This window comes from Meriones unguiculatus, chromosome 15 (genome assembly GCF_030254825.1).
Source record: "Meriones unguiculatus strain TT.TT164.6M chromosome 15, Bangor_MerUng_6.1, whole genome shotgun sequence".
Taxonomy (NCBI): Eukaryota; Metazoa; Chordata; class Mammalia; order Rodentia; family Muridae; genus Meriones; species Meriones unguiculatus.
This window is the reverse complement of record NC_083362.1, coordinates 49,968,514-49,981,656: the sequence shown is the minus strand read 5'-3', so window position 1 is coordinate 49,981,656 and position 13,143 is coordinate 49,968,514. Positions and strand designations below refer to the sequence as shown.

The window sequence follows — 13,143 nt, the reverse complement described above, 5'->3', positions numbered from 1 at the left end:
AACAAGCTGCCCTTGAGTGTTATGGGTGGGTGAGAGATTAATGACTGTAGCACGCCAGGTAGATGCTGCTGCAGCAGCTGCGTCGTGACAGCCTTCTCTCTGCATCTAAGGCCTTGGGTAGGTGCCGCCGCCGCTGCGGCTGCCGCCACCATGTGAGAAGCCTGCCAGCGTGGGTAAGGAGACTCTAGGTACATGTCTGCAGTCAAGAGCTGAGAGTGAGTCAGTCGCGAGAATGGTTTCCACCAGCAGCAGCTGGTGTAGTTAAAGGGCTTCTGGAACAGTGCACCCGGGTGCTCACTCATAAAGGGACCCTGGTGGTCAGCGTGTACCACCTAGACCGGTCAAAACGTTCTACAGTTTAACATTCCCCTGCACCTGGTTCCACAGACAGGGAAGTTCCATGCTCAGGAAGGAAGTATACTTTGGTTTACATTGACTAGTTGCACAAGTCTCTGGTCAAGGGGCTGGAAATCAGCCCCATCCCTAGGAAACCAAAACGTAGAAAAGATGGTTTCCACAGTGTGTGTTTTGGAGGACAGTTGTATGAGAGGAAAAAAATTGTGTTCTGGCTGTGTGCTCTGTGCTCTCAATCACTGAATCCACTGTGCATCTTACCTCGCAGGCCCACGGAGCCCACAGGAAGGCATGGGGTTAGCATCAGTCAGAGAGGAGGGGACAGGAAATGTGTGAAAGCTATGGCTGAGATGTGGAAGATCATGGGTTGAGACCAGGGCCATATAGACCTCATCCCAGGGACAACTCTAGTGACTCACAGTGCCTCTGCAGGTGACAGCTGCTGTTCTGGTGACCCGAGTAGCAGATGTCACAGAAGGAGGAGGTCACACCGACCTCTTGCTTTCACTGTGCTGAGCGACACACGGGAAATACTTCCGATGTACCCTACTAAGTGCTGGCTTTTTTTGTCAACAGGACTATGACAGTCCCAAGTTATCAGCACATGTGGCAGGGAACCCTCCCCCCCCCAAAAAAAAAAAAAAAAGAAAAAAAGAAAGAAAAAGAAAAGAAAGAAATTACAGTCATGGCCTTGATTTTTATGAATACAGCTGAAGATGAGAGAAAACGTGAATCTTTTCGTGAGCACACACAAAGGGGTGATTCAGCCAGGAGAACCAATGACGAGTGACTATGCAGGAGGCCCTTACCTCAGCATGGCACCAAATCCCTTCCTCTTCATTTTTCTCTCTGGGTCTTCACTCTCCTCCTTTTGCTTTTTTTCCTTGACTTTCAGCTTGCCCTTTCCCTTTTTCTTCTCCTTCTCTTTTGGTTTTTTTACTTTCCTGGCTTTATTTTCCACAGCATCTAGCTCGGGGTTTCCCTGAGGGGCAGACTCACAATTCAGAGCTCCATGGCCAGAGTGAGAGCTCTTATCAGAGAGACCATCTGTGGAGAGAAAAATCAATATCCGTGGTCGGGGGCGCTTATGGTTAGTGTATATAAAAAACAGTCAAAATGTAAAAGACAGAAGAATGAATAGCAGTGCTCTGTGTTCTGCCGAAACCACACGGCTACTTGCACCCTTTGAAGAAAGGATTTCCCAGCCCTGGGTACTTCGGGCAAGGTTTGAGGCTAGGATGGAGCACACTGGTTGCTAGCTGGTTGCACAAAAGGCTTGAAATGTGCTAAAGCACTGATCTTTCCAAAAGCTAGCTTGTTAACCTTCATCAGTTCGGAAAGCCCACATGCTGGGGAACAAACTGGGTGAGTTTCTTTCCAAGAGAGGTTTCCGAGCATAAATACAACCCACTGCTTCCATGCAATTAAGGCAGCCGGTCCTCGGTTGATGTTGCTTTTAATGATTCAAATAAGAATGCCAAGAAAAGCATGGTTAGTGCTCCTGCCCTCAAGGTAAATGACAGTTGGTCCTTCTAAAAAAGTGAAAGAGAACATTTATTTATTTATTTTTTTCAGTTTGCACTGTGAAATAAATTGCACAGAGCATCCTCCAATCCCATGTTCCTTAAGCCAAAGGGCAAAACATATCAGGAAAATGAATTACTTTTAATATCAACAATATAATTGTGATCCTTAAATCATTTTTTCGGTAGTTAAGTGCACATTTTCGCTTACAATATGCAGATAATAATGAGACAAAGAACACACTTAAGCAGGCATATGGCCCTACCGGCTTCCACCTCTTCTGGTCCATCATAAGATTTGTCAATGGCTGCTCTGAAGCTCTCGTTGCAACCCCGGCCTCGCACCATGTGTGGTCTGGGCCTGTGGAAGGGAAGATCATTCTTCCTAACTTCGGCCACAGCAGTCTGTAGGCTTTCCAAGGAACTGGACTTCTTCAGACCCAAAGTTGGACCAAAATCTTTGCTTGGAGAGTCTGAAAGAGAAAGGATAAAAGGTCAGTCCTTTCCTTGGTGGAGGAGTGTGCTATGGTGGAAATACTCATTATTCTAAGAATATTTCTGTTTGGGCGGTTTCAAAAAGGGGTACGTTAAGTCAGTAAATGTTGGTGGTTGAACTCCAGCCTTGCCATCATCTTTTGTAATCATGGGCAAGTGGCTACCATCTCTGAACCTCAGTTTCTTTTTCTACAGCTGTGGTAAGCTTTTAGATGACAGTATTTAAATGTTTTACACACAGAAATTTATATGCATCTGTGTATATGCATACATCGGTATATGTGTACACATATGTATATATGTGTGCATATATGTGTATATATAGTCACACATACGTGAACTTGCAAAGTCACTCTCTATGGATTGTCTGTTTGAGGGTATATACATCCATGTGCACACATATGGACACAAACTCTATGTGGACCAGGCTAACCTCAAACTCACAGAGATCTGCCTGCCTCTGCTTCTGGAGTGCTGAGGTTAAAGGCATGCACCACCACTGCCAAGACAAGGCCACAAACTCATAGTGCACCTAACACAATGGGTGCTTTCCTCTTAGCACGAATCCTGGTTGTCTGCTGCTGCACACCTGTTATCACTGCCAGAGCTGTTTATTCGATTGCCTGAAAATCAAGGCCCATTAATGATTAGAATTTTCATAATTCAATTCTTTACATTATCCTAAAGACAATCAATGCATGGTGAATAAGATTTATTTAGTGTGCCGAATAAAGCAAGTCAAGCAAGAAAAGGGCTTTTCTTAGTGTTGATGCCCCAACTCTAGCTCCGTTTGGGACCCAAAACAGGAGTGTCCTTTTTGTATAATAAGCAATCACAGCACAGGGAAGGAAAACATAAGAGGCCTTCAAGGGCCTATCTTCTGCCATATACTATCTTCCTGTACGGTGTCTCTTGCCTGAGGCCTGCTCACCTCTGGAGCACTCTTTTCCTCAGTCTCCCCTCCTGTCCCAGCAGGCCTCATTATCAATGAACAAGATTAAGCAAAGTGCTTACTTCAAAGATAGAAATAATTCCATTAAGGCTTTTGTTTCATCATTTAAGCTGTTCTACCAAGGCCTATCCTCCCCCCTCCAGTTACCAGGGAGACTATTGTCATGGAGACGGTGCGCCATGTTTCTGAACATATCTGACTAGGCAGTGTGTCTATAGGTATGACATGAGCTCATGCAGACCATTATATATGTGAGCACCAACTTCAATGCCCAGCATACCCTGAGGACTGGCAAATACCTCTACGCCTTAATGTTGCTATTACCATTTTCATTTCTGCTTCCACTACCATTGTGGATATGACTCCTAGCTTCTTCCTGCCCCTTTCATGGGCTAGAAGACAAGTCCAGGCAGGGCTACTAGGTCTGATGTATGTTACGGCCACAGGAAGCTGGTAGTAGCACACACTTCCGCCTTTGCTGGAATAGGTAAAGACCTGCAGGGATAGCTAACCATGTACAGAACTCTCAGACTGTGCCGAACACTACCCTGTCTTTTAATGACCTTAACTCACTACAGTCCTCACAGTCGTGGCACTGGTACTAATCATGGGACAGTTTGGGGGCTAGGGAAACAAACCTCAGGCCTTAAGCACACTAAGCGAATGGTCTATTACAAAACTAAGCCCCTGGCCCGTGTTAGCATTCATACATAAGAAAATAGAAGCAATGTGCTACAGTCACACGCGTCAACTGCCCATTGGGCACTGAGCAGAGGCAGCGCAATTGCAGCTTTTCTGCTTCATACCACGTACTTTACAGCCTCAAGGCGTGTTCTGCATCTGCCCTCTACATGATTCTGGTCAAGATTCCTAAGCTGACCTACATGTTCCTCATCTCTGAAATAAAAAATATTAGTCTCGATGAGCCCTGAAGTCCACCCAGTCAAGCCAGCAAACTGCAAAAATTGGATGGTTTCATCATTAATTTAAGGAGGCAAGCTCACACTGTGAACAATATGCACAATGACAATAAACACCTCATTTTATAGATGACAGTGCATATTCAATAAAGGAAACTGAGAAGAGACTGAGAAAAATACAAGAAAATTCAGGGACAAATTGCAGGTGCTATCTGCAAGCATAAATACTAAGGCTATGTTACTGTTAGATCCATTCCCCCAGATTCACAGCAAGGAAGGAGGGTTAAAAAAAGAATTAAGTAAGATCATTTCTGACAAGGAAAACAAAAGACAACATAGAGGTCTGGGAATATTGAAACAACAGTAAAAGCTTTACAATTTACAGAAAAATATATATATATTTTACTTCAACCCCTAGGGATATCTGACACAATTTTGGTGAAAACATGAAGAAAAGAGCTAACTGAGACAGCCTAGATACTCTGTCAACAACAGCAGCCATCTTTTATTTATTAATTGCCACTTGGGAGATTATATTAGAGCCCAAGCTGTAAGCATCCACACCAACCTTAGCAATAAATTGCAGAGAACCTGAGAGTGAATAAATCATCTGAGATATAAGGCATGTTATCTAAAAAGACCCCACCTACATCTCGGCAAGAGCTTCCGGGGAGAAACAAATACACAGTTATTGATGCTGAGAGATCTGAAGGCAAAGGAGTCATGGATTTTGTTGGATTTGTAGAGTTGACAATTAATTTGTGTGCGTGTGTGTTTGTGGGTGTGTGTAGGGGGGGTGGGGAGGATGCCTCAAATGAAAAAGTGCAAGTGATGCTGGGCACCATTAGACCCTAAGACACATCGTACAATTAAAATCAAAAGGGAAGGTTGAATTCTAGACCTTAAATTTGATCCCCAGAATTCTCCACTTAGGACAAAAGAAATAGAGAGAGAGAGAGAGAGAGAGAGAGAGAGAGAGAGAGAGAATAGCATTCATCCCTAGGAATAAATATAAAGAAGAGGAAAAGACAGTGATGGTAGCTAGGAGCACATTCTAACCAGGAAGGTCTTCTTAAGGTTCTATGTATGGACCAGACTGGATCTCATGGAGTTAGGAAAGCTTGCTCTAAGTTTTTACTAGCTCCCTATGCATTTTTTCACACTAGGTTTAAGTTATCAGCCCGGGGAGGCATCAGTTGGTGAGCATCAGTACTGAAAGTCCCAGTGGAACTCCTGTAGGATAGTACCCTATCAGGAAGAGACTTTGTGGAGAAGGATGTATTGTCACTTTCAATCCCTCTTCCCTACCCTTATCCCCATCAATCTCAGTTTTGGCTGACAATGTGCAGGAAGTTTTACTGCTTTTAGGATGAGACAGTTCCCATTCTATTACTTGCCTCACCATCGACACCCACAGATGATTTTCTCCCCCAGGCTCCCTCTAAAAGTAGAGGTCTCCTTGAAGGAATAATATAAGACGAGCAATTTATCAAAATCAAAACCTCAGCTATTCAGATCTATTGAAGTCACCCCGAAATATCGTCCGCATTTCCCTTTGTGGCTGAAGCGATGGAGGCTGTGTCCGATTATAAGCAATTGTCTGGGCAAGTGATCTATGGATACCAGGTGTTGCTTGTCATGGGATGGACCTAGTCCAGATTTGAACACTTGCTTGTCCCACTATGAGCATTCGCAGAAGTAATTTGTAGTTGAGTGTTTGATGATTTCCTGGCCAGCTTGGGCCAGTTGCAAATGCTGACCTTTATTGCAAAGTTTCCATTTTTCAGACTTCTCTATCAGGTGGCCATGGTCTCTAAATTTTCATGAACTTTCTGTTCCCTCACATGCACAAACTTGACACACATGGACATCCTGAAGGACACGATACAATTATAGAGCATGTTAAAAGAAAGATTTCACATAACAAAAATAATCCTTGGGACGTTCTAATAAAATATTCTTGGACACATTCACTCACATTCTTCTAGAAGAATACGGAATCAAAACCACCTCAAACCAAAACCAGATATAACCAGCAAGATGGATGGGTGTGTATGACTACACAAGACAGTTACATTACAGCTGGTAAGGCCCAGGGCACGGCAGCGTGGGGGCAGTGTAACAGTTATGAGAAAGGGCTGTGAACTTCTGGCATCTTCTAGACAAGACACAGACATTGTATTCATGACCTCATAGCAGCTATGGAAGTCTGCATTGGCCATGCACAAGAATGGAGAGGGTCTTTACCTCTTACCACTGAGCTATTTATTACTGATAGACCAGTATAATGGGAATCATGGCCCTTCAGTGTTGTACCCACTGATAACCCAACTAGTGGATAGTTCTGGCAGTGATCACACGGAGGGCCTTGATAGATCAGTAAGTTGGGGGAATCAAGATGTTGGGACCCTTCTTTATTCAGTGCTGCGAGGTTGAGGTTTTACTGGGTTGGTGGAGGAAGGGTGCCATTTCCAAACAAATTCTGAAATCATGGAGAAATTCTTACTCTGGGTTTCTAGGTAGAGAGCGCCCTGTCAATGCACAGTAGGGACTTGGATATCCTTCCTGGAGGACCGCTGGGATTCAGGTCCCAGTTTCAGATTTCTGCACCTGCCTGCTGATGGAGAGTGGCTCCTGGTTTCTGAAAGGCAGGTGATTTGGTTAACAGCAACTAGAACTGTCGGGGAAAAGAGGTCTCATCTGAACATTAAAAGGAAGGCTGTGGGAGACTCAAACATCCATACTCTGCCAGGGACCTTGAATTATTCACCTCTCTGTGCCTCAGTCTCCTCACCTGCCAAATGAGGATGAGACAAGCTCAGGACACTCTGACTCACGGTGAGTCCCAAATTAAGTACTTATGGTAATAATAATTGTCACCCCTGTGCTATCTCTCTATGTCTCGAATTAATTTTGCCCTAGTACAATTGAGTTGGTTCATATCACCAGTGCATTCGGAAATGTAACCATGCCTTCCACAAGATGTAGGAAAAAAAAAAGACTTCATGAGGAGTGTCTATGTTTACTTTTAAAAATTATGATTAAAAAATGGCATTTTTGTATGCATGGTGTATGTATGTGAGTGTTCAGGAATCCACACCTAAGCTCAAACTCTTACCCATTGAGTTGTGTTGTCCAGCTCAAAACTCACCTTTTAATAAACAGCTCCTTACATATTTCTCTTTTGAACTAGGTCTATATGTTCATCCGTACATCTCATAGAGTGGCTATTGTTAGTAAGATTAATAGTGGCGACTTGCTTGCCCTGCCCCTTAGGCTATAATCATTTAATTAGTCTGAGATTTCATTGGCAATGTTTAAACTTCCCACTCAAGCATTAAAATCACACAATAAAAGAATGCCTAATCCAGAAGACCAGTAATTGGGTCTTCCATTATTGATGAAACTGCTTCTAATGCATTTTTATTAAAAATAAGAAATTATTTGAGAAGTTATTCACTTTTAGATACATGATAAGCTGTTTTTCCCTTGCTGAGAATTATATTAATGTTTGTATATTTATGTGCATTACTTCTATATCTAGTGATTCCTTTCACTCATGTGTAGATACATACATATATAAAAACAATAAATAATGTACTACTAATTGTTGAGTGAGTGTTCTGCTTCTGTAGATCTTAGAAAGGTGGTGTGTCTATGGGTTCCATAATAGAGAGTTTCTCTGAAGATGAATAGAGACAGGTCAAGAGAAAAGCCTAAGAGGAACTATGGGAAAGAGGTAGACCTTATCCTTGCTAAGAGGAAGGGTCCCCAGAGAGTCGGAGGTGTGATGGGAGAATAAATTCCTGCTAGTAGGTTGCAGCAAGACAAGTAAGAGTCTGGTGAGACAGGGCTAGTGGGGCTCTGGGTCTGTTGCAGGAGCTATAGTCTCCAGTGGATGGGATTGAGGCGGGAGGAGGGGCAAGCAGGCTGCTATCAGGATTAAGGGGGAGAATGGTGAGACCATAATGGAGGTTAGGAAGGACAGTCAGAATTACGTACCTGAGTCCTAGCCTGGTCACAGGGAGTCTCTGATAGACAGTTTAGGTATCAGGGGTGCCACAAAGGAATGGAGCTTAGATAAAGGGGAAGGCTGAGAGGGTCTGCAACTTGAAGATTCCAATAATATCAAGCACTTCAAAAGCACTTAGTGAAAAATAAAGTTAAAGACCCTTCTAAAATAAAGGGCTTGTGTCCAGTAGAACATTAGGGATAGGATCAAAATTACAATGCTTTCTAGTTTTTCAACATGAAAGTTGAGGAAGCCAAAAATATGTCAAGATGGCTTGCTTTCATTATTAATTTGGCCCTGCATTATTATGAGCAATGAACTTGGGCAAACATTGAAAACACTTTCCTGGTTTCATGGGGAGTTGTGATGTGAAATTAATAGCTTTAAAACTCTTCAAATGAAAAATTATTATAAATTCCAAGTAGGAAGTCATAATACCACTTACTCTCCAATACATTCTACTTTATCATTCATTTTAGACTACATTTACTGAAATTTTTGTGTATTTGATTTTTTTTAGTGGATTCCCTAAAGGCAAAACATCTTATGTGCTTTAATAGATACCATTGAAGACCCATTAGCCTTGAAAAAAATTCTCCATAAACTCCAAATGTATAATTTCCCAAATTATGTTATCTATGCTAACTGTGTCCGTAATGGGCCTAATTACCTTCTTGCCTATCTCAGTATTCCAAATATTGATCATCATTCCAAGCTTATCACAATGTCTTGCTCCCTATTCATTACCATGGGGCATAATGCAATCTAGCTTTAGCATTATCTGCTGTCATTTGAGTCTCAGATCTCTTACTGGCAATTTCCAAGTTTGGTGGGAGCAGGGTTGTTTTTTATTTTTTTTTCCTTAGTCTCATAAATCCCAGAGTCTTTTATCATTTCTTAAGCTCATGTCCAAATGTTCAATAATGAACTTATTATAATTCATACATTTGCATAATCTTCTTTTACCCTGTCTCCAAACACTGTCTGTTTTAAAGTGGAAATATCCATAGAAAATATAGAAAGATTATGTGAACAAATGGCCCTTGGATTATGAGAATGTGCATGGCCCTCCAGGTGTATTATAATGTTTGCAAAGGGTTATTACATATTTGAAATATCATTCCCTAAAATTCCTTCTTTTATATTAACTATCAAGATCTTCAGACACAATGAGGTTTGTCTATTTGTCTGTTTGTTTCAGGACTCAAATTATATTCAACAAATGTAATGAAATTCTAACTCACTACATATATAAAAATGTCACAATTTTTATTTTTCATTTTGTAAATTAGAAATGTAATCTACGATTCAATACAAAGGAGCCAACTTATTAAATATCTATCTATCTATCTATCTATCTATCTATCTATCTATCTATCTATCTATCTATCTAATGTGTTGGTCTATCTGTGTAAAACTGTACCTGATAAGGCAATTGAACACAACCTCATCTTCAATATACTGGATTGTCTTAATGTTTTCAGTTTCTTCCTGTAAGTTTTCCTGAACTTTAAACATAGACATATTTGCCTATAAAATAACATATTACAAAATTAAGGAACCAGTATTGATCTCTGAGAAGGGCAATATTGCTATTTTAAAAGGACTCATTTGAGAGTAAAACAATCTGCAGTTTCCTATATATGAAACTGGACCTGTGAACGCCACCTGCTCTTTCCTTAGCATCATCGGTGGCATAGTCTCAGCCCAGAGAAGTACTCAGTTGATGATTAATGTAGGAATAGAGGAGCACACAGCAGGGAGGGGTGGTTAAGACCCTCTAATGTCTTTCTTGTTCAGTGCTGGGAGGTTTTTCTATCTGGAGAGGAACCCTCTAATGCTTCCTTTCCTCCAAGCCCTCAGACTGCATCTGTTCTTTGTTAACGCAGCCCCCATGCTCTTTTCTGTCGCTTTCAACGATTTAACATCTCCCACTCCACCTGTAATTACTCACTCATCTCTGTATTTTGCCTTTCTTTTTACACGAGTCATTCGTTCACTTACCTTCTTTCTTTGTAACAGTTACCGTTTCTACCATTTCTACTTAATGTGCACTTTAGTTGTATTTTTATCACCACCAGGAGAACAGCTTTGTCTTCCAGCCACTCCTTGTATATCTTAGTGATGGGCTTTCCACTCTGAATACAGGCCGTTTTGGTGATTTTTTTTTTCCTATCTCTTTTTACTCTTTTGTGTGGCTGCCTTAGCTGCACATCTTTCTTCCGCTTTGTATTATTGAGTGTGTTGTCTTTATGTGGGCTGTATACCACACTACTCCAAAAGCATAATATAAAGAATTCTAATGACAGCTCTCCTAAAACCTTGTCATAACTAGATGTCCATGTGTAAGGTATCCTCGCAAAAGCATGTTACATACATACTAGGTGTCTGCATTTTTTTTATTTGCGTGCTTGATTTTTTTTTATTATTCCTTTCAGAATTTCAGCAGGAGGCTTTGGATCATATTCGCCCATACCCAGATCCATCTGCTCCCTATCTGCCCAACTCAGTGTCCTGCCCCATTCCTATTTGTGCTACCCATATGGTCTTGGATATGTGGCCTATTACTGGGGCATGGTTGATATGCCAAGGGCTGTGCTCTTAAAAACTTTGGCTCTCCTTCTCACAGCAGCTATTGATTGTCAATGGCTCCATGGTTAGGGGTTAGACATCATTCCCACCTCCCCTCTCCATGCTGGGATGTAGTCTGGCTTGAGCTTGAATGGGTCTTGCACATGCTGTCATAACCTTAACACACTCATATGTGCAGCTGCTCTGTTCTGTCTAGAAGATACAGTTTCCTTGCACTCACCTGCCATCTCTCTCTTGTACAGTCTTTTTACCGCCTCTGATCCCGGAACACCGGGAGGAACCATGTATTATAGATGTCCTATTGAGGGTATCTACAGTTTTAAGGGTAAACATGATTCTTTTTTTTAATTTTTAATTTTAATTTTTGTTTTACAATTTATTCATTATATATCCCGATTGAAGCCCCCTCCCTCCACTCCTCCCAGTTCTCGTCCTCTTCCCCTTATCCCCTTGCCCTAGTCCACTGAAAGGGTGAGTTCTCCTCCTCTGCCATCTGCCCATAGGTTATCAAGTCTAAAAGGATAGCCATATTAAAATCTACAGACCTAAAGAAGCTAAACGCTAAGGAGGACCCAAGGGAGGATGCTTAAATCTCATTCAGAATGGCAAACAGGATAGACACCAGAAGTGATGGAAGAGAGGGAACAGGATGGGGGCCTACTATAGAGGGTTCTCTGAAAGGATCCACCCAACAGGGCATCAAAGCAGATGCTAAGACTCACAGCCAAACTTTAGGCAAGTTCAGGGAGTCTTATGAAACAAGCAGAAAACAGAAGGACACAGAGGGGACAGGAGGCCTACAAGGAGACCAAAAAAGCTAAAGCTAAAAAATCTGAGCCCAGAGACTCCTGCAGAGACTGGTGCACAAACGGAAGACCATGCATGCAGAGGACATAGACCTTCTGCTCAGATGTAGCTGATTGGAAGCTCAATCTCCATGTGGGTGCCTTAGTAAGGGGAACAGAGGCTGCCTCTGTCAAGAACTTGGTTACATACTCTTTGATCACTTGCCCATGATGATGCAGCCCTACCAGGCCACAGAGGAAGATGATTCTTATACTTAAAAATATTTCTCTGCCTTTTATACTTAACTGAATATAACTTGAAAAGTTAGCTCCTTGGAGTCTTTTTTACTGTTCTTCACAGAAGTGGTAGAAAGTGAGAAGTTTTAGTTTTGTGTCAGTGTGAATCACGAGTTCTCTATAGGAATACTTTCAGCGAGACTTCAATTTAATGTTAAAATGTGAGGCCCAAATGAAGCCAGCCAGCAATGTTTACTAAGCACTCTGTGGCTCAGGAGTGTGTGTGTTCATACGAGAAATGAGAAACGGGAAACAAGTGGAACTCCTAACCAACACTCCCCGTTGCACCACAGCTTACCAAGTTCTTACAGAAGGACCACATCCTGCCCCACTGATTTCACCCAAGTCCAGCTGCCTGCTCCTGATAAGGAGGAGGAAGGAAGGGTACCTGTCAGCAGGGTATGTCCTCCAGGGAGCAGTGGAGTCTGAACCACTCTCTTTCATGCTGTTAGCACCTAAACACTGAGTGTATGTCTAGGGCTTCAAGATTCACATCCTTTACATGTTCTGTAGTCAGTATGAGCTTCTACAACAATAATAACAAAAAAAGCTAGGTGGCTTATGAATAATAGGAATTTCTCACAGCTCTGTAGCCTGAGAGTTTAAAGGTGAAGGAGCTGGCCCATTCGGTATCAAGTGAAGGTCCACTTTCCAGTCCATAGATGAGTATTTTGCCACCATGCCCTCACATGACGGAAGGGCCTGTCTCCCTGCACACACCTGTCTGGACCTGCTGTACCTGTCTGCCTCTTCTTTCAGCCAGACCTAGTTCTGCTCATTCACTTCTATAGCCGAACTCATCTCTGAAACTTCTCTTGCAAACCAGTGGCAGACTCAGAGCAGCAGCTCATTTGGAGCTCATTTTCTAATCAATACAGAAACTCTCACATCCCTATTGGCTTCCCAACTTTGGCTCTTCCAAACACCTTAGCCTCTTAACTCTACACACACACACACACACACACACACACACACACACACACACACACACACACTTTGTGAAGTGCAATGTGTAACCTGAGAATTGATATTAGTATTAAGGTTGGAATGAAAGAACCTGTGTTTACCTTGGCTAGAGTGATCAAGGGAAGCAGGAATACCAGGGAATCAGCCGCCCTGAAACTGCTGTATCTTGTAACTTTGTTGTTCATCAGTGAAGTCTGAAGTTGTGGAAAAACTAAATGTGATTGTCTATGTTTCTGATATAACACAC

At 42.2% G+C, this 13,143-nt stretch overlaps 1 protein-coding gene across 1 annotated transcript in view; it reads right to left on the bottom strand.

Annotated features, from left to right (window-relative positions):
- Pard3b (par-3 family cell polarity regulator beta) overlaps nt 1-13,143 on the bottom strand; it is a 948,430-nt gene that overhangs the window by 284,448 nt on the left and 650,839 nt on the right. The window contains exons 17-18 of the mRNA XM_060368467.1: nt 2,144-2,350; nt 1,164-1,401 (exon numbers count right to left, since the gene is read on the bottom strand). Of these exons, the coding sequence (XP_060224450.1) occupies nt 1,164-1,401; nt 2,144-2,350 (445 nt within the window). The remainder of the gene's footprint in view (nt 1-1,163; nt 1,402-2,143; nt 2,351-13,143) is intronic.